Source organism: Mus caroli, chromosome 7 (assembly GCF_900094665.2).
Source record: "Mus caroli chromosome 7, CAROLI_EIJ_v1.1, whole genome shotgun sequence".
Lineage (NCBI taxonomy): Eukaryota > Metazoa > Chordata > Mammalia > Rodentia > Muridae > Mus > Mus caroli.
In genome coordinates, this window is record NC_034576.1 from 134,761,298 (window position 1) to 134,788,213 (window position 26,916).

At 43.0% G+C, this 26,916-nt stretch overlaps 1 protein-coding gene across 2 annotated transcripts in view; it reads right to left on the reverse strand.

Annotated features, from left to right (window-relative positions):
* Oat (ornithine aminotransferase) overlaps nt 1-12,905 on the reverse strand; it is a 19,323-nt gene extending 6,418 nt beyond the window's left edge. The window contains exons 1-6 of one of the 2 annotated variants that reach the window (XM_029479840.1): nt 12,688-12,773; nt 12,041-12,049; nt 6,709-6,943; nt 4,013-4,237; nt 3,279-3,374; nt 607-734 (exon numbers count right to left, since the gene is read on the reverse strand). In XM_029479840.1, the coding sequence (XP_029335700.1) occupies nt 607-734; nt 3,279-3,374; nt 4,013-4,237; nt 6,709-6,907 (648 nt within the window). In that variant the 5' untranslated portion in view covers nt 6,908-6,943; nt 12,041-12,049; nt 12,688-12,773. Of the gene's footprint in view, nt 1-606; nt 735-3,278; nt 3,375-4,012; nt 4,238-6,708; nt 6,944-12,040; nt 12,050-12,687; nt 12,774-12,801 lie in introns of those variants that run through there. The other variant, XM_021168381.2, reaches the window with a different exon arrangement.
* Between the last annotated feature and the right edge of the window lie 14,011 nt (nt 12,906-26,916).

Consider the following 26,916-nt stretch of genomic DNA (forward strand, 5'->3'; position numbering starts at 1 on the left):
AGGGAGAGGGAGAGGGAGAGGGAGAGGGAGAGGGAGATTACCTAGTAATTAATGGGTACTAGTCCAGTAGTTACACTCGGAGCTGGTGAGCTGGCCAGCTGGCCTAGTACTAGATGACAAGAGCAGATCCCCTGCGTTGTACACTAACTGTCCAGTACTGAGAATACAACTGACTTCAGCCTACCTTAAGAATTTTCCGATTCCTGTAAGTTTGTTCATTTTGAAGTGTTAGGGCTCAAGCCCAGGACCTCTCACATGCTGTTCTACCACTGAGCAACCGCCCCTGCGTTTTTGTTTTGTTTTGGTTGGGTTTTTTGTTTGTTGGTTGGTTGGTTGGTTGGTTGGTTGACTGTACCTGGGTGTTTGTCGACTACGTAAGCATGTATGTATCTGCACCACAAGCATGCCTGTTGCCCAAGTGGCCGGTGTTCGATCCACTAAATTGGCATTAAAGAAAGTGCTGCCACCTAGGTGCCACCAAGGAGCTGGACCTCTGCAATAGCAGAGTGTGCTCTTACCCACTGAGATCTCTCTCCAGCAGGCAAGAATTCATTCAAAATAATTTCCAGTTGCTATGAGCCAAGTTCCATAGCCACCCTGATGTACCTCCAGTGCAGGCAGATCGTTATATGGGATGGTCTCAAAGCCTGGCATGAAGGGTCCAAAGCCATCATAACTGGTCGGATCTGTGGAACTGGAGATTGCAGATAGCGTTCGACCCCAAAAGTTTCCATCTAAAAGGAAAGACAAGCAATGATTATTCCAAAGAAACCCACAAGTACTGCCCTACCAACACCTTGGGAAGCCTAACTAAAAGGACAAATCTCTACAGTACTTTCCTCAGACCCATTCCAACTGAAGCCCAACAACTGAAGCATTCAAAGCAGGGTTCCTAGACAGACAAGGTACATTTACAATAGGAACCTGAGAAAAGGCATCTAGCATAGAGATGAGCAGTTCCCTTCTGATAACCCAATACTGCAAGCTACCTACTCAACAGATGCACTTCCAAATTCACGTATAGAAAAGACACTCAGACAATCCAAATACCTTCCACGTTGCCTTCCTTGACATTATAATCCTCTACAAAACTTAAATGAAATAGATAGACAGCTGCCTTTCCTCAGGATCACATCTTTTTTTCTATTAATAAATGGGAGCCACAGGAAGTCGAAGAGTACTCCAAGACAAGAGATAGACAGGTAATTAGCCTGGGAGCTGCCTGTCCTCAGAGCTTCGACTCTAATAGAAAGCAAACATCCTACCATTAGCCAGCAGAGCAAACAACGACATCACTGAAGATGGAGTTAACCTCAGCCATGAACAGTAGAGAGAACAAGAACTCATCACACTAAGGAAGGCGGCACCACCTACATCAGCAGCAACTCAATTCCTCCTGCAAAAGCCTCTGTCACCCGCGTTAGATTCAGGAGTCAGGCCACCAGGAGCCAGGCTGTTCTGCTTTCCCTAGTCCCAGGGATCTCATCCCGTAGCTCACACTGCAGGGATATAGTCTTTCACTGGCATTCTAGCCTCTGTCAATAGGATGCAAAAATATCTTTACACCCTTAGCTAGTCTGAAAGAGACTGGACAATCTACAATAGAAATCATGTTTTGTCTCTAATACAATAGAAATCATGTTTTGTCTCTAATACAATAGAAATCATGTTTTGTCTCTAATACAATAGAAATCATGTTTTGTCTCTAATAGCCAGCTAGGACAGCCACACTAAAACCTAAGATTTTACAACGGTAACTTCTAGGTAGTAACTTACAGTAACATACAGTGAGTCCTAACGAAGCCAAGCTTTGCTGCTGGGTTAAGCCACACCCCTTTCTAAATGTTTCAGAAAAGTGGAACCTTTCCCGATTCTCCTTTTCTGTCTCTTCAATGCTGGCAAGAGCCTAACTATACTTTCTCTGCTACGTTAGGCTTTTTCCAGTTTGGTACAGCCCCCTATCTGCTCCATAGGTGCTCAATGGCCATGCAGCTGCCTGCACGCCAGCTCAACACAAACAGCAAGGTTTCCTGTGTTCCTCTTCTACGTCCCTCCCTGGGGCGGCTGCAGGATTTACAGCTTGTCTACCCTATGTGCTAGAGCTTTCAAAACAAAATGGTAAGTTATAGAATCGTGTCAACATTTCTTCAGATCATAATCTGTCGTCTCAATACAAACTGCTTCTAACCATAACGTTATTATGTTATAGGATTTATAATTTAACTGTATGTTTTCACCAGACGAAACAAGGATGGATTCTGACCACAAAACCAATACATACTATTTTTAACTAATATCAAAACTTTAAAGTCAGGCCCTATCATTTGAATATCACACAAAAATTATCTAAGTCAGATTATATCATCCCAACAAACTACACATCTCCTTAACAAGAACTCAAAAGCATTCCTTCTCAGCCATTCTCAGAAGTGTAACAAGGGCAGCTTCAGGCTTCCTGTTCCTGACAGCTTCTAAGAACACAGCACAGGGCACATTCAAGATCAGGACTAAAATCCTGGCCACAAGCCAAGCATAGTGGCACAGACCTTTAGTCCCAGCACTTGAGAGGCTGTAGCAGACAGATCTCTATGAGTTTGAGGCCAGTCTGGTCTGCATAATGAGTTCCTGGAAAGCCAAGACTACACATAAATAAAACCCTGTCTCAAAAAACAACAAAAGATGTTGACCACCAATGTTCAATGATACAATGCTTATATAGGAAACACAAAGCCTTCAAAACTTAGCACCAAAAATAAATTAATTATTAGTTAGTTAATTAAAGCAAAACAAACAAAAATGTAACAAGAAAACAGGTATGAAGAAAATCTGGTAAAATGAGAAATTAAATCAAATAGCCACTTACTTTAAGAAGGGAGGATTAAGGAGTCAAGAAAGAAAAATCTCGAGCTAGGGATGTGGCTAAGGAGTGCACTATACTGGCATCCATCAGACCTTAGATTCATTCCACAGCATCACAAAAGGAAACTCTCATTCATGTAGAAATAACTTAGAAATCTAAAAATATTTCAGAGGGGAAACGAGGAAATGGGATAACATTTAAATGTAAATAAAGAAAACATCTAATAAAAATTTTTAAAATATATATTATGAGAAAAATCTTTAAAACTGAAATAAGTAAACAATAAACAATAAAAATATTCTATCAAAAAGAAAAAGAAATCTAAAAGGAATTCCCTCATTAGCCTTTATAAAACACTCCATAAATAATGTCTTGCATAAATGATATCATTAACACTGTAACATTTAAATTTACATACCAGCAAAAACAATCTTTGCTTTGTATTTCTGGATGCCTTTCACGGTGTAGCCCCAACGACGAGCGAGCTTACATGCAGTCTCTCCAGCCTCCACTCCTATTGTAAGGAAAATACTCAAATTTGACTAATGCAAACTATCAACAAAAAAAAAAATAAGCTTAGCATGTGATACACAACTTAATCCCAGTTACTTGAGACACTAAGGTGGGAGGAGTATAAACTCAGGGCCAGCCTAGGTGACATGGTGAGATGCTCAATAAATACAAATAAGAAACAAATGACTGCTTTCCCCGCAGCGCCATAGAGTGCAAGCAGACGGTTGCAGCATGGCGCACAGCGGAGGCCTCGGGCGGCCAAACCCGGCGTGTCCTTGGGCTCTTCCAGGTGCAACAAAACCGGTCTCATTTGAAGGTGCTTGAACAAATTTTTTCTAAAAACTTGTCATGGAGAGTGATTGAAACAAGCTACCAGGACTACATTTGCCAATAGCAAGCATGGAGGTGGCTGTAGTGGATGTCCAACTTTGGGAGCTGTGATTTCTAAAGACCCTTTATTGTTTTGGGTGCAGCTTACATATTGGAAGGTAAAATGAAGACCATGAACAAAGTCAAGAAACCATGAACAGAAGCAATTGGTGAAAATTAATATTTAATTTAATATTAATAAGTTATATATAAATAAACAGTTATTCTAAAAAAAAAGAAACAAATGACTGGTTGTTGGGAGTGCGTTACCTGTATTCATAGGGAGAACTTTGTTGTAGTTGAAAAGCTTGGTGATGTACTCCTCGTATTCACCAAGGACATTGTTATAGAAAGCCCGAGATGTTAACGTCAGCTTGTCCACCTGACTCTTCATGGCATCTATGATCTTTGGGTGGCAGTGTCCTTGGCTGACAGCACCATAAGCACTCAGGAAATCGAAGTACTGCCTGCCTTCCACATCCCACATATAAATGCCTAAAATAGAGGGAAGGAAAAGAATGAGAGTCTCCGTATGCCACAAGATCCCAAAATGAAGACTGACTTCTTAAGCCCTCTAAACACCTATATATGGTACTCTACTTATTCCTATGCTTAAAATGGTTTAGTGCAAGCCTCCTGACTTTGATTTAGAAAGAAATATTAAAGCTGTATTGTATCTGACTAACTCTTACACGTACATTTAACAAAACAGTATAAAAAGGCTGTAATTGTGTCATAAATTTGTGGGCGGGGTTAGTGGTGAATAAGCACATAAAAATATACTCAACAGTGAAAGTGTAAACTCCAGCCTGACGCTCCACAGCTTCCATCCCAAGCGCTAGTCTAACAGTAAGAAGCTTACAGAGATAGATAAGCTTCAGTTCTGGCAATTTCAGCGTGTAATGTTATTTTTATTTGAAAGTTTTCTATACCAAGTTTATTTAAAAAGAAAGAGAGAAAAAATGAAGGAAAGAAGGAAGGAAGGAAGGAAGGGAGGAAGGAAGGAAGGAAGGAAGGAAGGGAGGTAAGTTGGTTGGCTGGTTGTAACCTCTTAAGCAATTTTAGTCTCAGGAGCCAAAACTTTGAATTTACAAAGAAATTATACAAAACAGACAAAACTCTTGTATAGTATAGACTACAACTGAACATATTAACAGGGGTATTTGCAAACCATATACCTGATAAGGACTCAGTATCCAGAACATAATGATAAACAACAATAAAAGCCACTAGACATGATGGCACATACCTTTAATCCCACCACGGAGGGGACAGAGGTAGGAGAGTCAGGAGTTCAAAGCTAGCCTGGATTAAGCAGGACTCTGTTTTTTAAAAAATGGGCAAATAACTTACTAGCATTTTCTTCAAAGACACACAGATGCTAATATGAACATGTAAAGACATACAATCCATCACCAGCCATTAGAAACATGCAAATCAAAACAAGGAGCTACTATTCCATACTAGTATGCTTATAATTTTTAAAAGAAAAAACAGTGGGGCAAAGATAAACCGTTTGGAACTCGCATGCATCGCTAGGGGACGTGTAAATCGGTACAGCTGTGACTGGGCGTGGTGGTGCACACCTGTGATCCCAGCACTTGGCAGCTCATGTTGGATGAATCCAAGGTTAGGAGCAGCCTGAACTACAAGGTAAGAGCCTGTCTCTCTACCAATACCAAAAATCAAAAACAGTACAGCTGATCTGAAAAACAATTAGTAATCCTGAGCTGGGGAGATGGCTCAGTAGGAGCTCTTATTATGTAGGCTCACATGAGGACCTGAGTTTGAGTTCCCATATCCCACGTTTTTAAAAAGCTGGGCATGGCCACTCATTCCTGTTACCCCAGCCTTAACTGCAGAGACAGGCAGATCCCAGCAGTTCCCTGGCCAGCCAGCCTAGCCAAAATGGTGTGCTTCATGTTCAGTGAGAAGCTCTGTCTCAGAGGAATAAAGCAGAACCCGATAAAGTAAGACACCTGACTTCCTCTTCTGCTTCCACTCAGGCATGGGCACATACACACACACACACACACACACACACACAGAGGTTTTTTTTGTTTTGTTTTAAAGGTTGGCAGTTCCTGTAACAAGCTAATCACAGAGTTACCACATGACCCAGCAATTCTACTCCACATCAATTCAGGCAGCGCCAAATTTGAAGAAACACTGGCTTACAGGGCTGAAATACTTCAGCTGGGAAGTGTTACAATTAAAAAAAAAAAAAAAATACTGGCCCAGGACAGGAGGAGGAGGAAGAAAAGAAGGAGATGGAGGAGAAAGAGAAGGGGTGGGTGAAGTAGGAGGAGGAACAAGAGAAGGAATAGAAGGAGAAGGAGGAAGAAGACAGGGGATGAGAAAGAGGAGGAGGAAGGAAGAGGAGAGGAAGAAGAGTAAGGGGGAGGGGAAGAGGAGACCTACTGCTCTATTGATCAACAGACACTGAACCACCAAGAATGAGAGTCCTGGTCTAAGGACACAAAGCTGATTCCTGCTCTGCTCTTGTTAACTTCCTGGTTCTGATAACGACCTGTGTATATAAAAGATAAAGCCCCTGTGGACTCTTAGAGGAGGCACAGTGAGTATCTAGGGGAAGAGCTAGAAAGCAGGGTGTACATGGGGCCAGGAGGGATGGAGAACACAACGAAGAAAAGCCTCAGCTATCTGGGGGAAAAGGAAAGAAATGATTTTCATATCATCATAACGTTTTTATTATTAGAGTCATGTCTAAATAAAAACTAATTTTAAAAGATTGTCAGTGATACGCATGCCCATTTCCTCTGCATTCACCATCGTGAGGCTCCCATGGAAAATTGATGGGCACAGGTGCCTTAGTCGCCTAGAAAAGTCAAAGGAGCCCTATCTGCAACAGGCATTCAGTGAGGCTTACACATGAGAAACACAAAACAACTCATTCTGATAACACATTTCAAGCAAATGTGTGGGTGGATTAATCCAAAACATACCTTTTCCTCTCTCCAGGGCTACAGGCAAAGGATGGTAATTGTGTGCACCATATTTAGATTCCCGTTCAAAAATGTACTCAGAAGATGGTGGGCCTTGCTCTGTCTTCTTCGTGGCAACAGACGTGGCAGAGGCGACTGAGGTGTGGACTCCTCGGCGCAGAGCAGCAATGGTCTGCAGACTTGCTAGTTTAGAAAGCATTGTGTGGGTCCTTCAGGAGTGGGAGTGCAGACAGACCTGTCCAAAGTCAGGATAAGGTGTGGAGAGTGAGAACCTTTCCAGAGCCAACTCCTGTCTGCTCACTAAGTAACTGCCAAGCTTCCACACAGTCAGCAGTCAGCCCTATCCTACCAGACAGTGCAGGGTTCAGGGAAGATAACAGGCAGGGCGCCAAGTCAGATGCCACAACTGCCTGCTGGTTGGTCATGAGGCAGGGTGTGAAAAGGAGAGACTATGAACCATTTTGTACCTTTTGAAAGCCCAGGGTGGTCTTTTAACTCTGGGTTCAAGTGGCCCTGTGTGGAGCTAGAACCACAAGCAGCACCTGCCTCATCCTCTCTCGGCCCCACTGCAGGCCCTCAGGCTCCCCACCAACTCTATTCTTTATTTTGCATTTTTAATCATCCTGATATGTAGGCAGTGAGACAAGTAATAACAAATGTCGTTTAACCTAGATGAAGTAATCCCAGCATTCAGGAGGCAGAGGAAAGATGATCAACTCAAGTTCCAGGCTAGCCTGGCCTACATAATAAGTTCCAGACCAGCCTGGGCTACAAGTAGCCTCTTCCTCAAAAGAGAAAGAAGATAGGAGGAGAAGAAAGCTAGAGAGCTGGAGAGATGGCTCTGCGAGTAAAAGCATTTTCTACTTTTGCAGAAGACCTGGGCTCAGATGTCAGCACCCACACGATGGCTCACAACTATCTGTAACTCCAGGGGATCCAGCACCCTCTTCAGACACCAACATGATACACATATATACATGCAGGCAGACATTTAGGACACACAAAAAATAAAAATACATCTTTAAAAAATATACAGAAACAGGAAAAAAGTAACTTTTGGAGACTGGAAAGAGTTTAGCACCCAAACTACACAAGGTAAAATTTGTCATTTAGCACAGATATCTAAAACATTAGTCAAACTCAGCATAAACAGAGGTGAAAAGACTTGTTTTGCACTTTGTTAAGAGTCTTGAGATCTTACAGTAACAAATACACATATATAACAAATGACTCATAAGGAATCTATTTTGCTAGGATGGCTGTGTCTATAACCCACCCACCTCCCCTGCCACACAAAACATTAAAAAAGTATCAAAAAAATCAACTGTTTAAAGGAAAAACAAACAATTGGGACCAAGAGAATACCGAAGCGTGAACAGCTAAGTGGGGTATATAAAATCCCGAGCACACCGGTGTAGACTGGCATTATTTACACTTTTCAGGATCAGGCCTCTCTCGGCACCAGTTCTAAAGCCAGTCCCTAACAGTGCTCCCCCAACTTCTGTGTGCACAGCTCACCATTAAGATCATGTAAGATCCTGCAACAAATAAGAGCAGGTATAGGTATGATGTCTGGAAGCAGAGAAGGAAAGCACTTTAGGTAAATTCTAGACTAGGGGGAAGTTACCAAAAGCCAGGCAAGCAGGGGGTGTCTATATATACAAATAGCTAATTCATGTTTCAACAGAATTTTCCAACAAGTCAAACCATGCATGTTCTTAGCACTCATGATTGCGCTGCCAAATCAGCCAATCGTGGACTTGGCTAACTTCTCTTTCAACTAGGCTCTCACTCCACACTAAAAACCCAGTGAGGTTCAGGAATGTGCAGTCACTAATGAGTTCCCAGAACTCTACGCTGTCTGCCAGAACCGTGCCACTAGTCTTCCTTCCCACGGTCCGACCAGAGTACAGATTGAAAATGCAAGATCTAGGGGGTCCAAGTGATTCTTAAAATAAGACACACAATTATATACTTCCCTAAGGAAAAGGTCTGTCATTTCCACAGTATTTTCTCTCTAACAAGAACAAAGCCAGAATCACTAGCCTGGAAATGGCAGCTAACAAAGATGTTTAGCTGTACTACAAAGAGCCAGTCCTCATTCCTCACCACCACGAAGTCTAAGATACCAATTTATCCTTTCTTCCTAGGCTCTTTACAATCTACACAGTAGATCCTACTTAAACTACTGAAAATTTAAAATTGTATTAACTTCTGCCTAGCAAATATGCATAAAATGTGCTTTCTCTGATACTCCTTAGCAAATGCACCTAGATACACACAAACAAAACACTCATACACAAAAATACAAACAAATCTTTAAAATAAGTCTCTACCAACATGGCAAGGCATTTTAGGACATGTCTAATTAAGAAAAGAAACGAAAATTTTATATATATAAAAAAAATTGCATGTCCAATTATGCAAGAGTATTAGGGGAAACTGTTAAGGAGAGAAAACAAAAAGTCACCGTGGCTGTATTTAACTATTCTCTACTCTCTACAATTTCCATAAAATGTATTTATGTCAGAAACACTGAAAATGAACTCGGACATGGTCTGCGTTGTTTAACAGAGAGCAGACAAGAAGCAAAGTCAAATAAAAAGAAAGGATCCGGTAAGCTTTGAGGAAACAATGTTGTGTAGAGAAAAGCGCAGTCAGGGTTCCCAGGAGGTGCAGCCTTGTGTCACCAGGTCACCTATTCTTAGGGAAAGGCTCAAACTTTAAAAACTATTCATATACCTTTCCCACCAAAGTCTACAGCCATGATTTTTTTTCAATAGGCAAAAAGACAAAAAAAGAAAAAAAAAACCTGGTTATTGAAAAAAAATCCTAAAAATGCTTTTAATGGTGTATTTTTACAGGTTGCAATAGGACAGCAAGTGACTGCAGCCATGGATTGGGGGGGGTGGGGCAGAGGGGGCGGTGGCTAAGACAGGAGGGTTTCCAGTCCAAGGCTACATTCAGCTGACTCCAAACAAAATAAAGAGTGCAATGGGAAAGAATCTAAAAAGTTATCTGAACTCGACTTATCTCAACTTACACTGAGTTACCTCCTCAGCTAGAATCTCTTTATCTGCCACGTCCTCTCAATTTCATGTAGAATGTTCAGTAGCGTCACAAGAAACATTCAAAATGTGAGTAATACTCTGGATATTCAACTTAACTGGAAAAGGCTACAAGTTGCACAGACCCTGACAGAGCAGAATCTGGTACACACATTTCTATTAAAGAGCCTCTGTGTTCAAGTTACTGAGCTTGGTACTGAATGAGAAATATTAGAACAAAATTAAAGAAGGCTTTAAAACAGCCACCAACAACCTTCTCCTTCACAGGGGTTCGGGAAATGGTAGACGTATGATAGAAAGTCCACAGCACTGCACAATCCAGATTTAAATTCAGTGTGCGGCTCTGCGCTCTGCGTGAATGTGTCACTCTTTCTGAACTTCGATGAGGTTGACGCCATTCACAGGGTCGTGAGGAGTCCATGTGAAAGCCTCTGGTTTGGCACAAAGGAGTTATTCATTATACTCTCTCTGCTCTAAGTTCACAGGAACACTAGCCAAGTTCCACAGCTTTAAAAACACACTGCCAGGGTCTTCAAACTGGATCGTTTTTCATTAAAAAATAAAAATGAAATCTTGCCTAATATCCTCGCAGCCTTGGAGTCCATCTCTAGTACCAAATAAACTAGAGAAGCAGAGGCAGGAGGATCAGGAGCCTAAGACTATTCTCAGATACCCAAGAAGTTAGAGGTGGTCAAGCAGGCCTTTAATCCCAACACTCTAGAGAGGCAGAGGCAGATGGACCTCTAGGAGTTAGAGGCCAACCTGGTCTACATAGTTCCAGCTCAGCCAGGGCTATAAAGAGAGACCTTGCCTTAATATTAAAATAAAATAAATAGCAGTCAGACAAGAAAATTACCTACTTAAGAGATTACCATTAACTACCAATTTTCTTCTGTGCATAAATACTATACAGATAACTTTTTCCACCTTCTCCCTTTGAATTTACAACGAAAGTCCCTCCTAAACCCATCCTGCATCAAAATAACTCAGCTCTGAGAGGCTACTTCTCTGTCCTCCTATGGAAACTCATCTTTTCATCAAGGGTTCAGAGTTGATACCAGTTTGGTCTACAAAGTGAGTCTGGGGCAGCCAGAGCTACCCAGAGGAACCCTGTCTCGAGAAACCGAAGATGACTGATAGATAGATAGATAGATAGATAGATTATTCCTATTTATTATTTATCTGCTATTTATATTTAGCAGATATAAGAGCCCAAACGTAAGAACTAACGACAGGCCGAGCACTTCGAACACCTATGTTTAATTTCAGGCCATCATTGTTCCCTTCCCCATTAGCTCACAGGAATGTCTCCACAGTACAGTCTCCATTAAGGGGTGCATTTGGAAGAATTTGTTTAGTCTGACTTATTAAATAACCTTTCCTTAAATTGCTCTAAAAGAATCAGCAGTGTAAAGTCATCCAAAAGCCATTGAAAATCTTCAGCTTGAGAAGTAAATTTGGTTTGGCGCTTGTTAAATATTTACTTTTCTGAGGTAACCATTCACAAACGCAGCCCTTATTTTTTTTTCTTTTTTTTTTTAGAAGTTCTGTCAACATAAGCTTTGTTTTATGTAACCAATATTCTGGCTAAAATTCACCTCAAGTGCGTCACTGGCAAACAACTAAAGTAACACTACTGGGAAAGGATTGAACCAACTCCACCGCACCCTCCGCCGCACACCTCCACGACACTACCCATTCATTACTATTTTTAAAAGTATACAGTTTGGGGGCTGGCGAGATGGCTCAGTGGTTAAGAGCGCCGACTGCTCTTCTGAAGGTCCCGAGTTCAAATCCCAGCAACCACATGGTGGCTCACAGCCATCCGTAATGAAATCTGATGCCCTCTTCTGGAGTGTCTCAAGACAGCTACAGTGTACTTACATATAATAAATAAATAAATCTAAAAAAAAAAAGTATACAGGTATACAGTTTGGTTCATCCTCAAGAACTCTGCAAAGAGCATAAAATACATATCCATATAACCATAATAAAAGTAGACTGGAAGGTAAACAGATGAGACAGGAAAAAATACCTTTTAAAATACGTACTAATTAAATTTTTAGGGGCTGGAAAGATGGCTCAGCAGTTAAGATCACCTATTATGCCTGCAGAAGACCAAGTTTGGTTCCCAACACCCACATTACATGGCACAACTATCAAGAACTGCTCCAGGGATCCCTCTGGCCTCGGATGGCGCATTCATTCCTGATTACACACATACAACTTAAAGTACAGTTACAAGTTACATAAAATTAACTTACCTACAGACACTAACAAGTTTGATCAAGAAAATTTAGGGTGGAGAAATCAGAGGTTATTCAAGTAGCAAAGCCACTTCATTCCAAAACCACTCCTTCTCCCTTAACATATCTTGACACATCTACAAGGTAAATGTACTCCTAGGCATTGCTGTAGGCCTGGGGCAAGATTTGCTGGCAGCAAGAGCTCCCCACAATTAGACTGGAATTTACTGAGGTTCAGCATAGCTTGTCAAAGGCCTAAGGAGGGGACTCTTCGTGCAGAGAGCCCTGTGGGCCAATCCTTAGCCACCATCTCATCACAGAGTGCACGTCACTTCCTCAATCCTCTTATTTGGTTTAGGACTGAAGAGAAGTGGGGATTGGGGAGGGATGGGTATGATCTGCCACGAGATGTAAAAGCTGCCCAAGGAGCTCGGACTTGGTCCGCATCAGCGCCCCCTCCCGGTGACGCGACCACAAGTTCGCAGTTCTGTCCCCGGGGATCGGGTCCTTCCCTCCCCCCAGCCAAGCTGCTCGTGGTGCCCCGCGCCCTCAACGCCGCCTTTTCAAAGTCGAGACCTCCAAGGCCCCAGTCCCCTTAGCCGAGTCCCCCGGGGACAGTGAGCCCAAGCCGTGCCCCGCCCGTCCTCGCGCCGAGCCCGCCCCACCCCGGGTCTGCGTGGCGCCCTAGACCCGGAGATTCCAGTGTTGCCCCGGCGGAGACTCCGGAACACCGAGCGGGTCCTAGTCGCTCTGGCCCAGCCCCGGCGCGTACGTCGTACCTGACAGCGTCCGCTAAGCGACACTGACTGTACTTCAGCCACGAAGCGCGATGTGGCCGCCCGGCGCGTCAGGTCGTTTAAGATGACGTGTCTGTCCCGCCCCCGCCCGTTCTCTCAGTTCATTGGTTAAGGCGGAGGGCCGCACACCAATCACAAGAGGCTCAGTCTCGCCCCACCCACCCGGCCTTGAGCCTCCGGGCGCCAAGTTCTGCTGCCTTCCCCAAGTGCGCAGTCTGCTTTTGTGCCTGTGGCGCTTGAGCTCTGGACTGAACTTGGAGCTTTCTTTTACCCGAAGGAATGATGGCCTCTCACTGCGTTTCTCTAGCCCAGGGACCTTCCAAAACCTTTCCTGAAAGAGCCTTTTGGGAGCAACACCATATCTTAAATGCTGAAACCACATGACCTTGAACCCTCAAGTACCAAAATGACAAAACAGCTTACTGATGCTTCTAGTATCATCTCTAGAAGATTAAAAACAGCTGTAAAACGCCGCCCGGATGTTATAAACTGTTGTTATAAGTGGTTGGAAATGACAGCTACGCAGTATAGACTTGCCTGCACTCCCTCCACTACCATGGTTAAAACTCAAAACCGGAAAAGGATATTGCAGGATAAACACAATGAGAAAGTGCTTAGGTATCATTTTTGTCTATAACGCTCGTTATAAATCAGAAAATATGAAGAGAATAGAAGAGTTATCCAACCCTGTACCAAAAGCTGCAGACCACAGAGGACCAGTGATTCACTACCCTACACTTCAGGGTCAGCCAGAAAGATTTCACACTCCAGTTTGGAAAGAACGTGTGTGAGTAAGAAAGCATAAGGATGGAGGGACTGACACACCAGGGAGAGCCACTGTCAGTCCAAGTATCCAGGGCTAGATGTGGGGTTTCTAGAACCCCAAAGAGAGAGGAGTTTGAGGAAAGACTACTTGGAGGGAGCCAGGAGCCTAAGGAGTCTGTTAAGACTGGTGGTGGTAGTGGTGGTGGTGCACACCTTTAATCCCAGGACTCAGGAGGCAGAGGCAAGTGGATCTCTATGAGTTCTAGGCCAGCCTGGTCTACAGAGGGAGTTCCAGGGCCGCCAGAGTTACACAGAGAAACCCTGACTTGAGAAAACAAGAGAAAAGACAATCCCCACAAACTAGCCTCCCTAGACACAGAGCAAGATCAGAAAGAGGAGGAAAAGAAAGCAGGATGGCAAAGAGCAGAGGAAATGGTTCAGTAGGTAAAGTGATTGTTGGGCAAGCATGAAAAGGCCAGAGTTCCGGTCCCCAAAGCCTACATAAACGCTGAGTGGGCATCAAGACCAATCTGGAATCCCAGCGTTCAGGGAGGTAGAGACAGGAAAATTCCTAGAGCTCTGGGTTCAAGTGAGAGACCCAGGCTCAATTAAATATATTTATATACATAGGAATCAATCGTGGAAGACACCAGACCTTGTGTGCCCACACTCATTGAAACACACCAGACACATGTAAAGACAAACAAAAGAAGACCCAGGTAGAGAGACAAATAGAAGACATTCAACAGCCATAGCAGGGAACGTCTTAGTTGACCTGGTCAGTAGGGGCAAGAAAGTGGTGTGGGCTCAGAGATAGAGCAGTGAATCCAATATCCTCAGGAGCACTGAGCAAGCCTCCTGGGCTCATCCTGTCCTTGGCTAAGGTCATTTGCCCTGATCATTACTTCATTACTATAATGACCATTAATTACCCTCTAGGGTTCATTATTATGAGTGGATAACTTTATCTTTTTCATTTTTATTCCTTTCATACCACCTACTTCAGTATGATCAACCTCTTGGGAGTTTGACCCTTCCTCCCCTGGGGTCAGAAAAGAACCTGCTTCTTTGTGATTCTGCTCTTGTAAGCCAGGACAAATGGGTAAAGCCAGGGCCATCTTGTTATGCCTTGGCAAGCAGGAGCAGCTGAGCTCATCAGGAGAGCTAAGGGTAACATCAAAACATGTGGCAATCCTTTTGAACTCCCAGGTAGGGTGCTCTTTGATGAAAAGGATTTCATAAGCAAGAAACCTCTGGGAATGTCTGAGTTTTATCACTTCTCACTTATCAGAGAATGGCGCTGGGTACAAAGAGCATGATAAAAATTTATGGGTTCCCTCCTACTTGGTTGCTTTTTTTTTTTTTCCCCATCACTAATTGTAGCCACGAAAGAACAACCTGCACCTTGGAGTAGCCTTTTCCCTCTGAGAAACAGCTGCTCTGATTGCATTTGCACAATCTAAAAACTCAACACAAAGAAGGGGCAGAGCCCAGATGGCAGGGGTTGTTGAGTCTAACGCTACCAATAGATTCAAGCAAATACTTCTGCAGGAACCGTAGAGCCCAGTGACAAAGCTCCTGCAGTGCTTCCAGAGACTGAAGCAGCAATCACAGAGCCTGCATTGGTCTGCATTAACCCTCTGCCACATGTGTTATTGTTGTTAGCTTGGTGTTCCTGTGGGACTCCTAACAGTGGGAATAATAGCTGTCTCTGACTCTTCTGTCTGCTCTCGGGACCCTTTTCCTCCTACTGGGTGGCCTCACCCAAACTTGATATGAAGGTTTGTGCCTAGTCCTATGGTATCTTCTTAGCTGTGTTCTGTGGCTATTCCTGGGATATTTGCTCTTTTCTAAAGGGAAATAGAAAAGGGGTGGATGGGGAGAGGGGACTGGGGTGGGGTGGAGTGGGGTGGGGAATGGGAGAAAAAGAGGAGGTGGGGTAAACTGGTCAGGATGTATTGAAGACCAAACCAACCAAATAAATAGAAACAATCCTTTAAGCAGATAACCAAGTTAAATCCACAACTTAATTTGACAAATGTCCCTTGAGTGCCATTAATGTTTGACTCTGTGTGGAGTTTCATAACAAGTGAACCCATGTGAAAAGGAAGGGAAAGAGACAATCGGGAAATGCTCCTTTAGTGATTATGAACGGAAACCTTGCAATTTTGATTTCCTCTCACCTGGAAAGGGAATGAACACTTTGGTTTCTGAAGTAGACAATTCTCAATATTTATTGACTAAAATCCTGTGTTTGCCATGCATGGTGGCACATTCCTGCAATCCCAGCATTGGGGAAGCAGAGGCAGAAGGATCACTGCAAGTGTGAGACCAGCCCGGGCTACACAGAAAGATTCTGTTTCAAAAAAAAAAAAAAAGGCAAAGTTGAGACGCAGCCCAGTGATTAAGAGCATGTACTAGTTCAGTTCCCAGCACCCTCTTCAGATAGCTCACAACTGTCTAAAACTCCAACTCCAGGGGATCTGATGCCTCTGGCCCTCATAGGCACCTACCCACATACATGTGCACATAATCAAAAAAATAAATGGCTTTTGAAAAACAAACAACAAAAAAAAACAGTGAGAGAATATGGGTTAAGAAGGCTTTTTCCCCAGCACTCCACTGTCCAGCTTGTTATTAATCTAGGCTACATACATATACATAGATTTGGGCTTCAAGCTTTTAAGCATTTGAAAAATCCACACTAGTTCCAAAAAGAAAGTCTGAGAAGAAACCTCAGGAAATATTAATGACACCCCCCCCCAAAAAAAAAGCAAAAGAAAAAAAAGCTGTGGCAAATTATATTTGTGTTAAAAAGATGTCTTCCCAGGGCTGGAGAGACGGCTCGGCAGTAAGAGAGCACCGGGCTGTAGGACCTGACCAGTCCTCAGCACCCATATCAGGCTGCTCCCAAATATTTGTAACTCCAGCTCCAGGAGATCCAGGACCTTCCTCTGGCCTGGTGCACATATATATGTGCAAGCAAACACTCGCTGAGTTGGGGAAGGTGTTTATGTCTATAGGTGAATGAACTCCTCAGATCCACTACACCAGAGATCCAGCAGGAGCAGGGGAGCCTGAAAGGGGCAGCTGGATACGGGCAGCCGTATCTTTAACCTAAATCTGAACTAGGAGCTACCATACCTGCAGACAGAGAAGTTTTGCAATTCAGATGTGCAGATGTGCCTGTCTGAGGTATCTCTAGGCCCATAGCTAGATCTAGAAGTCTACCTACAATGCTCATCCTCCCCTTGCAGACCCCTCCCACTCCCCAGCCTTCGGGAGGTGGGGGGGGGGNGTCTCCTCCTCCTCCTCTTCCTTTACCTTCCTGTTTCCTGTCTGCTCTTGTCCTGCCATTATGCTCCTACTTTGTCTCCTGTCTAGATCTTATCTTGGGAGACAGACTACTTTGTAGGGGTTTGTTGGTTTGTTTGATTTGTTTGGAGACACGGGATCCCACTTCGTAGCCGGGAGCCCGAGCCAGCTTTAAATTCTCCCCTCTGCCTCCCAAATGCGGGGATCTCAGGTACACACCACCACACACAGCTCCATGCTGTTTCTCATAAGAACAGTCCTTTCATATCTATCACTGCTCATCTTTATGGCCCTGGGCAGCAACTAGGGGCAGAGCAGGTGGCATTTATAAAGGGGTGGGTCCTGGGGCCCAGAGATCTCCCCAGTGTAGAAGAGTAACAGCCACTCAGACCAAAGTCCTTGAAACCTGGACTGAAGAAAAAGAACATCAAGAGTTTCTTACCCACATCCCAGTGCTGGCCTTGCTAAAGCACAGTTATGTGCTGAAGAAATGACACGGGAGCCTAATAAAAAAAAACATTTGAGCCGGGTCTCATGTATGCCAGGGTGGCATCTAACTCTGCAGCTAGGAATGTACCTGGGATCTCGTCCTCCTGCCTTTTCCTCCCAAGTTCTGGGATTGTAGGTGTGAACTACCACAACTGGTTTATGTAGCACTGAGGGTCAAGCCAGGTCTCTGCACATGCCAGTAGGCATGCACTCTACTATGGAGCCACAACCCCAGAGTACCGGGGACACATTCATAAAATGTATGCAAGAGAGAAGGCAAGGGACAATTTCTTCCCGTGGACTCTGAAATGGGGTTAGGGAACCCCTGAAAGGGATTAGGGGCTGGGCATCTGTAGACAGTGGGCACTGTAGGCCTGGAAAGCCCAAGAGAACCTTCCAGAAAAGAGATGGAGACTGCAAGTTTGAGGACATCCTGGGCTACAAAAATAGGAAGACCCTATATAAAACAACAACAAATAAGTAAATAAGCAAATAATTATAGTAATGAAATAGAAATAAAGAGATTTGAAGAAAATCAGATAAGTTTCCATGCTAAAACAATTGATGTGCTGGCTGGATATGCTGGCTGCACTCGGGAGGCGGAGGCAGGCAGAGCTCTGAGTTGGTGGCTAGCCTGGTCTACAGAGTACATTCCAGGACTAGTCCCAACTAGCACTTTTAGTACAGGTAGGCTTCACTTCCTAGAGCCCCTGAAGGTTTTCACTCAAATAAATGTGCACACTGTTGGCAAGTTGCTCATCCCCTTTTCTGACTCACTGACCTTGCAAAAGGGGCCCAGCCAAAGACACAAAAAAAGATGACAGCCAATAAGCCAAGTATTCCACTCAAGATTTCATGCTTGGACATGAGTTGGGGTGGTCCATGCCTTTAATCCCAGCACTCAGGAGGTAGAGGCAGGTGGATCTCTGTGAGTTCAAGGCCAGCCTGGTCTACACAGCAAGTTCTAGGACAGCCAGGGCTCTACACACACACACACACACACACAAACACATACATACACACAAGCACACACGCACGCACATGCACACACAAAATCTGTCTGTCTTAAAAAAAATAAAAGATTCCATGCTCGGGACACTATCAGAAAAATTTGAGACAGGCAGACATCTACAAGTTTTAAGGCCATCTCGACCTACATAGATAGCCAACTGACAGACTAGGTGTTGAGAATCTATCTTTAAAAAAGGAGGCAGGGGGGAGTGGAGGGGAGCAATTATTATTTAGACTAAGAACAAAAAAAGCTTAAAATGAAATGTTTGGAAAATTTTACGAGTGCTAGCTTTGAAAATATTATGTGGTTCATGAGTTCTTTAAAAAGATAAGCCTCCAATACTAGTTAAATATTTACATCCTTATCAATTTCAGTACTAAGACGCTCAGTGTATCTTGCAATAATTTTTTATAGATTCCACAAAGGCTGGCTCTCAATGTTAAAGTCTGGATAACCTTTATAGCTTTTCTTTTGAGGATTTTAACTGTCTCTCTGTAGCTGAAACTCTTATCAAAAACAAGTTTAAAAAGTCATGATTTATTGATTATTTTTTTCCTTGACATTATTGACTTAAATATAGTTTCAAATTCTTTCTCCCTAGCATTATTACAGTATAATTGATAAGTCATAATTGCAACGTGTATTTGATAAACATAAGCATTGTAAAAAGATTACCATCTAAAGCCAGATACACTGTGATCGGTTTTCAGAGTCTTGCTCTGCTGTGCTCTGCACACAGTTTTTGGTTGGTCATGTGGTTTTTAAAATTTATTTTCCTATTTATTGTTTGTGCGTAGACAACTTGTGTGAATCAGTTCTCTTCTTCCATTCTGTGGGTTCCAAGAATCAAACTTGAGTCTTCTGGTTTTACCCACTGAGCCATCTTGTTAGTGTGGTTTAACACCATTATCATTTGGTTTTGCTTTTATTTATGATTAGTATTACATTTATTTATTCTCTCTCTCTCTCTCTCTCTCTCTCTCTCTCTCTCTCTCTCTCTCTNTCTCTGTGTGTGTGTGTGTGTGTGTGTGTGTGTGTGTGTGTGTGTGTGTGTGTAGATGCACACACATGTGTGGGGTCAGGGGCAGCTTTTGAGAGTTGGTTCTTGTTCTTTCTCCACTCTGTTGAGGCAGAGGTCTCTCCTGTTTTTGCCACTTTATGGCTCACTCCATCCCAGACAGCCTTGCATCTGGTCCTCCTGTCTCTGCCTCCCATCTCACTGAAGCAGGGCTGTGCTTAGACATTGCCCTCACTACATCCAGCTTTTTTGTACACGACTGTCTGGCTCTCGCTGCAATTGCTTTTACCCACTCAACCATCTCGCCATCCCCAGTTACTGTTTTTGCTCTAACTCTGCTGAGATCACTGGACCACTTTGGAAAGTCACCTCATAGCAATGCCAGTCCTGATGCTGAGTCCCGGAGAAACTCTATAGCTGTGACTGTCCTTGCCCTGGTGGTAGCATATGCTTCTCCTTTCATATGAACTGATTGTCCCCAAGAGTATTTTAGTGATAATCATAACTCAAATGCTTGCGTTAGAGATGAGAAATTACATCCTGTTTGCCACACTGTTTGATTTTTTTCTTTTAATTAAGGAAATTAACTTTTGCTTCCTGGTATCGGCACCGATTTAAGCATCTATTCTAGAAACAGAGGATTCAAAGACATTAGTCACCCCATTTTTAATTAGAAATGGGAAACGGTGCACTGCTGTCTTGCTGGTTGCCATAGCAAAGCATCAGCCAAGAGTAACTTAAGGAAGGAAAGGTTTATTTTGGCTCACAGTTTGAGGGTACAGTCCATCACGGTGACAGGAGCATGAGGCAGCTGTCACATTGCATCCACAGTCAGGAAGCAGGGAGAGATGAATGGCTCTGTTCAGTAAGCTTTCTCCTTTTTATGCAGTCTGGGATCCCAGGCCAAGCAACAGTGTAAATACATTTCAGGCAATAATCCTACCTCAGATAACCTGATCTACAAATTCCTTGATTGACATGCCCAGAGATTTGTCTCTAAGGTGATTCCAGACCCTATATATCATATATAATCAATATCAATCATCTATAGATCAATATAAATCACATAAATCATCAATATAAATCACATAAATCATCAATATAAATCACATAAATCAGTATAAATCATCACACACAGTCTTACTATGTGGTCCAGTTTGGCCTTGAACTCACAGCCATCCTCTTGCCTCATACTCCTGAGTGCTGGGATCATAGGCAAGCGCCTCACCCAGATTTTACACTTTTTAAACTACATCCTCACCACCTCCTAATTCACAAAGCAGTGTGCAGGGCTCACAGATGGATCAAAGAGACTGAGTAAACTGAATTGAGAGAGGTAAGCACCGTGACCAGCCTTGGTGGTGAGTCTGCGTGTGGTTGGTATCCTGAAAAGGGTGTGAGCTGTATGTAGGTCTCTTACCATGGATAAGCCGGCAGGCTTTGAAGTCAGACAACCCATAACACAAGTCATAGCTCAAGCTTAACTGGGTATTGTGATACCCCAAGGCTCACATAGCCCATTTGATAAAATAGGTTGTTTTGAGGGCCAGGCATCATGGTCTATACCTTTAATCTTAGCAGTTGTGAGGCAGAGAGGATCTCTGACTTTAAAGCCAGTCTGGTTTACATAGCGAGTTCCAAACCAGCCAAGGATACATAGCAAGACCCTGACTTAAAAACAAACAAACAGGTATTTTTAAATGGGCTGTTTTGAGATCACCAATAGGCACAGCACTTTGAAAACACCATCACCTCCCAAGCCCCCCAGAGGTCCCAAGCCTGGTGTTGTTCTGAAAGTTCTTCAGAGTGAGAAATGCTATGTTCCATGTTCTCAGAAGCATCACCCAGCCCTGAAGCTTTCATCTTCCACAGACATTCCTGCTGACATCTAAATAAGCCACACACCTCGAGAACCACAGCCGTACTCTTACTTTCCAAGGTACCAATAAACCACAAAGACCTGTCTGCTTGAATAATGTGGAGAAAGGCAGCTATACTGAGAAGGCTATGCCACTATATCCCTCGTGTCCTCTCTGCTGTTTCGTGCAGTCTACAGAGTACCTGTTGCACTTCACTGAGTTGGCTTTCCCAAGGCCACTAACCATGCTCCTCTTAGGATCTTTCCAAAGAAAAGTTGTGGTCAACCCAGGAAAGTGGCCCAGAGTCGCTGGACAGACAGACCACCAAAATATAGTTCCAGTTCTTCCCAAGTGTCTAAAGACTGATGACAGAAGAAGCACTGGAGACCTTTAAATTCTGAAAATTGGAAAATCTGAGTCTTTTTTTTTAAAAGAAAGACTTATTTTATATTTTTGATTATGAGTCTGTGTCTGTAGAGGGGGGTATGTGCACATATGTATAGAAGCTTTGGATCCCCCTGGAGCTGGTATTACAGATGCTTGTGAGCTACCTGATACCAGTGCAAGGAACCAAACTCCAGTCCTTTGCAGAAGGAATACGCTCTCCTAACTGCTGGGCCTCCTCTGTGATCTTTAAGGTTTTATCTTTTAATTCTCCTATGGGACTTTTCTCTTCCCAGCCAGCCAATCCTTTTAGTTTGGTAGATAACATATTTGCTTAATTTACAAATCAAGGCAAAGTGCACACACACACACACACACACAGAGAGAGAGAGAGAGAGAGAGAGAGAGAGAGAGAGCGTGCACTGGGCAACCTTGTGTGTAAATTCCATGGGAATTCATTCAGTGAGTCTTCATATAAATAGAAAGAAACACAATTCGTTATTTTCCTCACTTTGAAACACCTGAGATAGAAGGTAACGCGTGTCCTTTATGGCTACGCTTTTATAATTTATCTCCTTTGAGGCTTGTGGGTGTGAGTGATCCACGGGATATCAGGCGTGCCAAGTGTATGCTTTACTTCTGATCTCCATCCCAGCCCTTGCACCTTTCCTTTTAATATGCCCAGAGTTCTCTCTGGGTCAGTGTGGAAAAAACGCCTTCATTCTTTTGTTTATTAGCCCTTGATTGTTGGACATTTGGATAGTTTCCAGTCTTGCCATGACAAACCGTGTCATAAGAGATAACCTTGTCTCTGACATTGCCTGCAGGTTATCTGCAAAATAAAATCCTAGGAGTGTGATTGCAGGGTCAAAGAACCTGCCTCCAGTCCCTGTTCAAGGCTTTAACATTTCAATCCAGGGCTGGAAGGAGAACAAAGCCAGCCATTCAATAAACAGTTTGTGAACTGGGGCCAACAGCTCAGTGATGTGGGGGCAGAAACTGCTAGAAGTTAGAAAATTTAGAGCCACCAATCTTGTTATGATTAACATTTTCCTAAGTAATTAATTTTTATTGATTTTAATATGTGATGACAGAAAAGGGAGGGGAGATCTTTTTGTTTGTTTGTTTGTGTTTCTGTTTTTTTGTTTGAGACAGAGTTTTTCTGTATAGCCATGGCTATTCTGGTTCTCACTCTAACTCAAACTAAGAGAGCCACCTGCCTTTGACTCCAGAGTGCTGGCAGTAAAGGTGTTTTGTCACCACCACACCTGGAAAAAAAATTACTTCTTTATGGTTGTACAAAGTCCATTAAGATTTCCTAGAAAAAAAATAAGAGAAATTAGAATTATTCATAAAAATATCAATGCTTCCATTATCTGTAAACTCGGTGTTTGGGAACCAAAGGTAAAGAGATCAGGAGATTGAGGCTACCCTGGGCTACATGGAGAGACTGACTCAAAAAAAAAAAAAAAAAGAGAAAGAAAGAAAAAAAGCCAAGCAAGAAGAGGCAGTGGCCAGGGTTGCACAGAAAAACAAACAAACAAAAAACCTGAAAGAAAGAATCTAAATATTTAAAACTATAAACTGCTTCTTTATTAATGTGAGGTGTCCATTCAAATTATTATTATCAAACATTTCAAACATGGTGTGTGTGTGTGTGTGTGTGTGTGTGTGTGTGGTGTGACTGTGTATATGTGTGTGTATGTTTGTGGTGTATGTTTTTGTGGTGTCTGTGTGTGTGTGTGTGTGTGTGTGTGGTGTGACTGTGTATACATGTGTGTATATTTATGTGTGTGTTTGTGGTGTATGTTTTTGTGGTGTCTGTTTGTGTCTGTGTGTGAGTGTGTGTCTGTGTGTCTGTGTGTCTGTGTGTCTGTGTGTGGTGTGACTGTGTACACATATGTGTATATGTGTGTGTATGTTTGTGGTGTATGTTTTTGTGGTGTCTGTGTGCGTGCGCACCTGCCTGGCGTATGTTGCCTCAGTGTGCACATAGAGATTAGACAACTTTGTGGAGTCAGTTCTCTCCTTCCACCGTTGCGTGCATTACAGTAAAGTAACTCAGGTCATCAGGGTTGCGCTTAACCTGCTGAGCCATCTCACTGGCCCTCAAATGGTTTTTGAATCAAGATTTCTTAAAAAAGAAAAAAAAAGTGGAAAGAAAATAGATGGGCATCTGTGACTATTAAAGAACAAAACAGAAAAAACTAGACAAACCAATAAATGAAAGCTAACAGTAACTGACTGAATAGCAACATACGCTAGGTTGGCCAAACACATGGATGAATTTGTGAGGACAATGAAATGTAAACTTTATGGTGGAATAAGGAAACTGTCACTATCCAAGGCCACCCACAGCAGTGCTAAGGAAGGTGGTGAGATCTCACTTGCCACAGAGCTGGCGTCCCTGCAGCAAAGTGTCAGAGACTAGCCTGCCTGCAGGAGAAGAGGTTTAAACTGAAATATGGACACACAGGAAGAACGTATTAGACATCCTGCTGCCATTTTAAAATCTTATTTCAATTGAAAGAGAAATAAACATAATTTTTAAAATTCTAGGTGAGACAGTCCACCTTTGTCTTGCCAACACTAGGAAGGTGAACCTGAAGGATCTCTGTGACTCGCTGGGCAGACAGTCTAACCCAACTGCTGGGATCCAGCAAATGAGAGATCCCGTCTTTACGTCTATACGGAAGTTGGATAGTGTCCCTGGGATGACACCCAGGGCTGTTCGCTGGCCAACCATGCACTTACACATGCACACATGCATATTTACAAGCATTTACACATATGCATATGCACAAGCACACACACATGCATAAAAAGAAAAAGAATGAGAGGTAGAGAGAAAGAAAGAATCCTTTAGCTGTCCTGTCATGGGATTCTCGTCCAGAATGGTATTTTTTTAAATTTTTTGAGGACTGTAGAGATTGTTGTTTTTAAAAACCAAATCCCAGTTTTGATTTTTCCAAATGAAGACTCAGGAGCCAGATGCTGTGGTGAAAGCCTTCAGAGAGGCAGAAAAAGCACCATGGTGACCTTGCTCCTCAACCGACATCCCGAAAGGAAAAAGCCAGTTCTTCTCCACGTTGTCCTAAAAACCCTTCCAACTGATTGACCCTCCTTTCTACTTCCTGTGCATCTCTATCTGTCCTCTTGACTCCCTCTTACACTCTGGTTTTCGCCTATGTTCACTCTCTGTCAACTGATTGCTTGCTCCGCCTCATGACCTAAGGTTGACTTTATTTAATCCTGTTTACAATAAACAGAAAGCTCTTAGATTAAAGGCGAGTGCTAGCCCAGAGCCACACCACACCTAGAAACAGATTTTCCCAGTACACAATCTCACAGAGTGATCAAGTATCCTGCAATACATACCCTACAAATATCCTGAGCTAGGACGGAGCCATAACACAACTATCTCGGGCTTCACAGTATGATTAGATATCATGCAACAAGAGATAGCTCAGTTGTTGAGAGCACAGTGCTGTTCTTGCAAAGGATTGGGTTTCAATTCCCAGCACCCACATGGTAGCTCACAACCATCTGTAACTCCAGCTCCAGGAGGTCCAACAGGTGTGCACACGGTACACATACATGGATACGGACAAAACATGCACATGGACTAAAAATAAATAATTCTTTTAAAAAAATCTTTTGGAGGAAAAAAAGAGTTTCAAAATCAGGAGCTAGGAAGATGGTTCACCAGTTAACAGATGCTACTCCTGCTAAGAACAGGTTTGGTTTCCTGCACCCACACGGCAGTTCACAACCACCCATAACTCCAGTTCCAGAAAAAAATGATACCTTTGGCCTCCATGAGGTATGTAGGTATGTACATGATGTTCATAAGACACGCAGGCAGAATGTTCATACACATAAAATAAAAATAAATGAATAATTTTTAAAAGAGAGTTTCAAGCTGGACAGTGGTGGCACCTTTAATCCCAGCATTTGAAAAAAAGCAAAACAAACAAACAAAAAAATCAAAATCAGCCACGAGTTCCAACTACATGAACTTAAGACTCTTACTATCAGAAGACAAATTTCTCTACATTTATCTATCTATATGTTTGTTTGTTTTGTTTTGTTTTGTTTATTCTCACTCAGGGAGAGCAAGTGTCACAGCACACAGCATGCAGGTAGAGCGGTCAGAGGAAAACTTGTAGGAATCAGTCCCCTCCTTCTGTCACGTGGGTTAAGCAAGTGCCTTTATCCTCAGAGCCCTGTCACTGGCCCAAGGCAGAGATTTCTCTAAATCATTGCATGTCATCTACTTGAACATAATTTTTAAAACCAGAAATCCATAACAGAAGCTAATGGCTTGGTGAAAAGAAGAAATGACTCAATCAAAAACACAGGACCTCAGGTTGGCATTGTCACGTGCTTGGGGTGTTTTTGCTATGCTCTGGGTGTCTTAAATACCTGGCATGGTTCTTGCACACGCAAGCCAGAAATATAGAGAACAAACCTAGCAAAGGAGAAAGTCCCATCCTTGTTTCCATCCTGGCGTCCAAATGTCACCAATGCTGCAGACACTGCTTCTTTGTACAGAGACAGCTGACACGGAAGTCGTGACCTTTGCTCCCTGTTCTAGCACAGCCACTCACCTGGCTGTGACCTTCCCATACCTCATCTCTTCCACTGTCAAAGCAGAATCTTCCCATTGTATTCCCAGAGCTAAGGGAGGCAGCAGGCAACAACAGGAGCTTGGGTGATATTTGTACAAAGCACGGGAGGAGGGGTATCTTTGCATTATATATTTATTTTACTATACAAAGGAGGTAGGGGGAGGGATACAAGTAGTTTAAATATAGAAAGATATCTTAAAGGAAAAAATAGAGAGAGAAAGAAAAGAAGAAGGGAGCTAGGGACAAAGAAGACATCTTTTAGCTGTCCTGTCTGATTCTAATCCAGTATGATACTTTTTTTAAAAAAAAAATTATTAGATATTTTCTTCATTTACATTTCAAATGCTATCCCGAAAGTCCCCTATACCCTCCCTACCCTGCTCCCCTAGCCACCCACTCCCACTTCTTGGCCCTGGTGTTCCCCTGCCCTGAAGCATATAAAGTTTGCAAGACCAAGGGGCCTCTCTTCCCAATGATGGCCGACTAGGCCATCTTCTGCTACATATGCAGCTAGAGGCACGAGCTCTGGGGGGTACTGGTTAGTTCATATTGTTGTTCCACCTATAGGGTTGCAGACCCCTTTAGCTCCTTGGGTACTTTCTCTAGCTCCTTCATTGGGGGCCC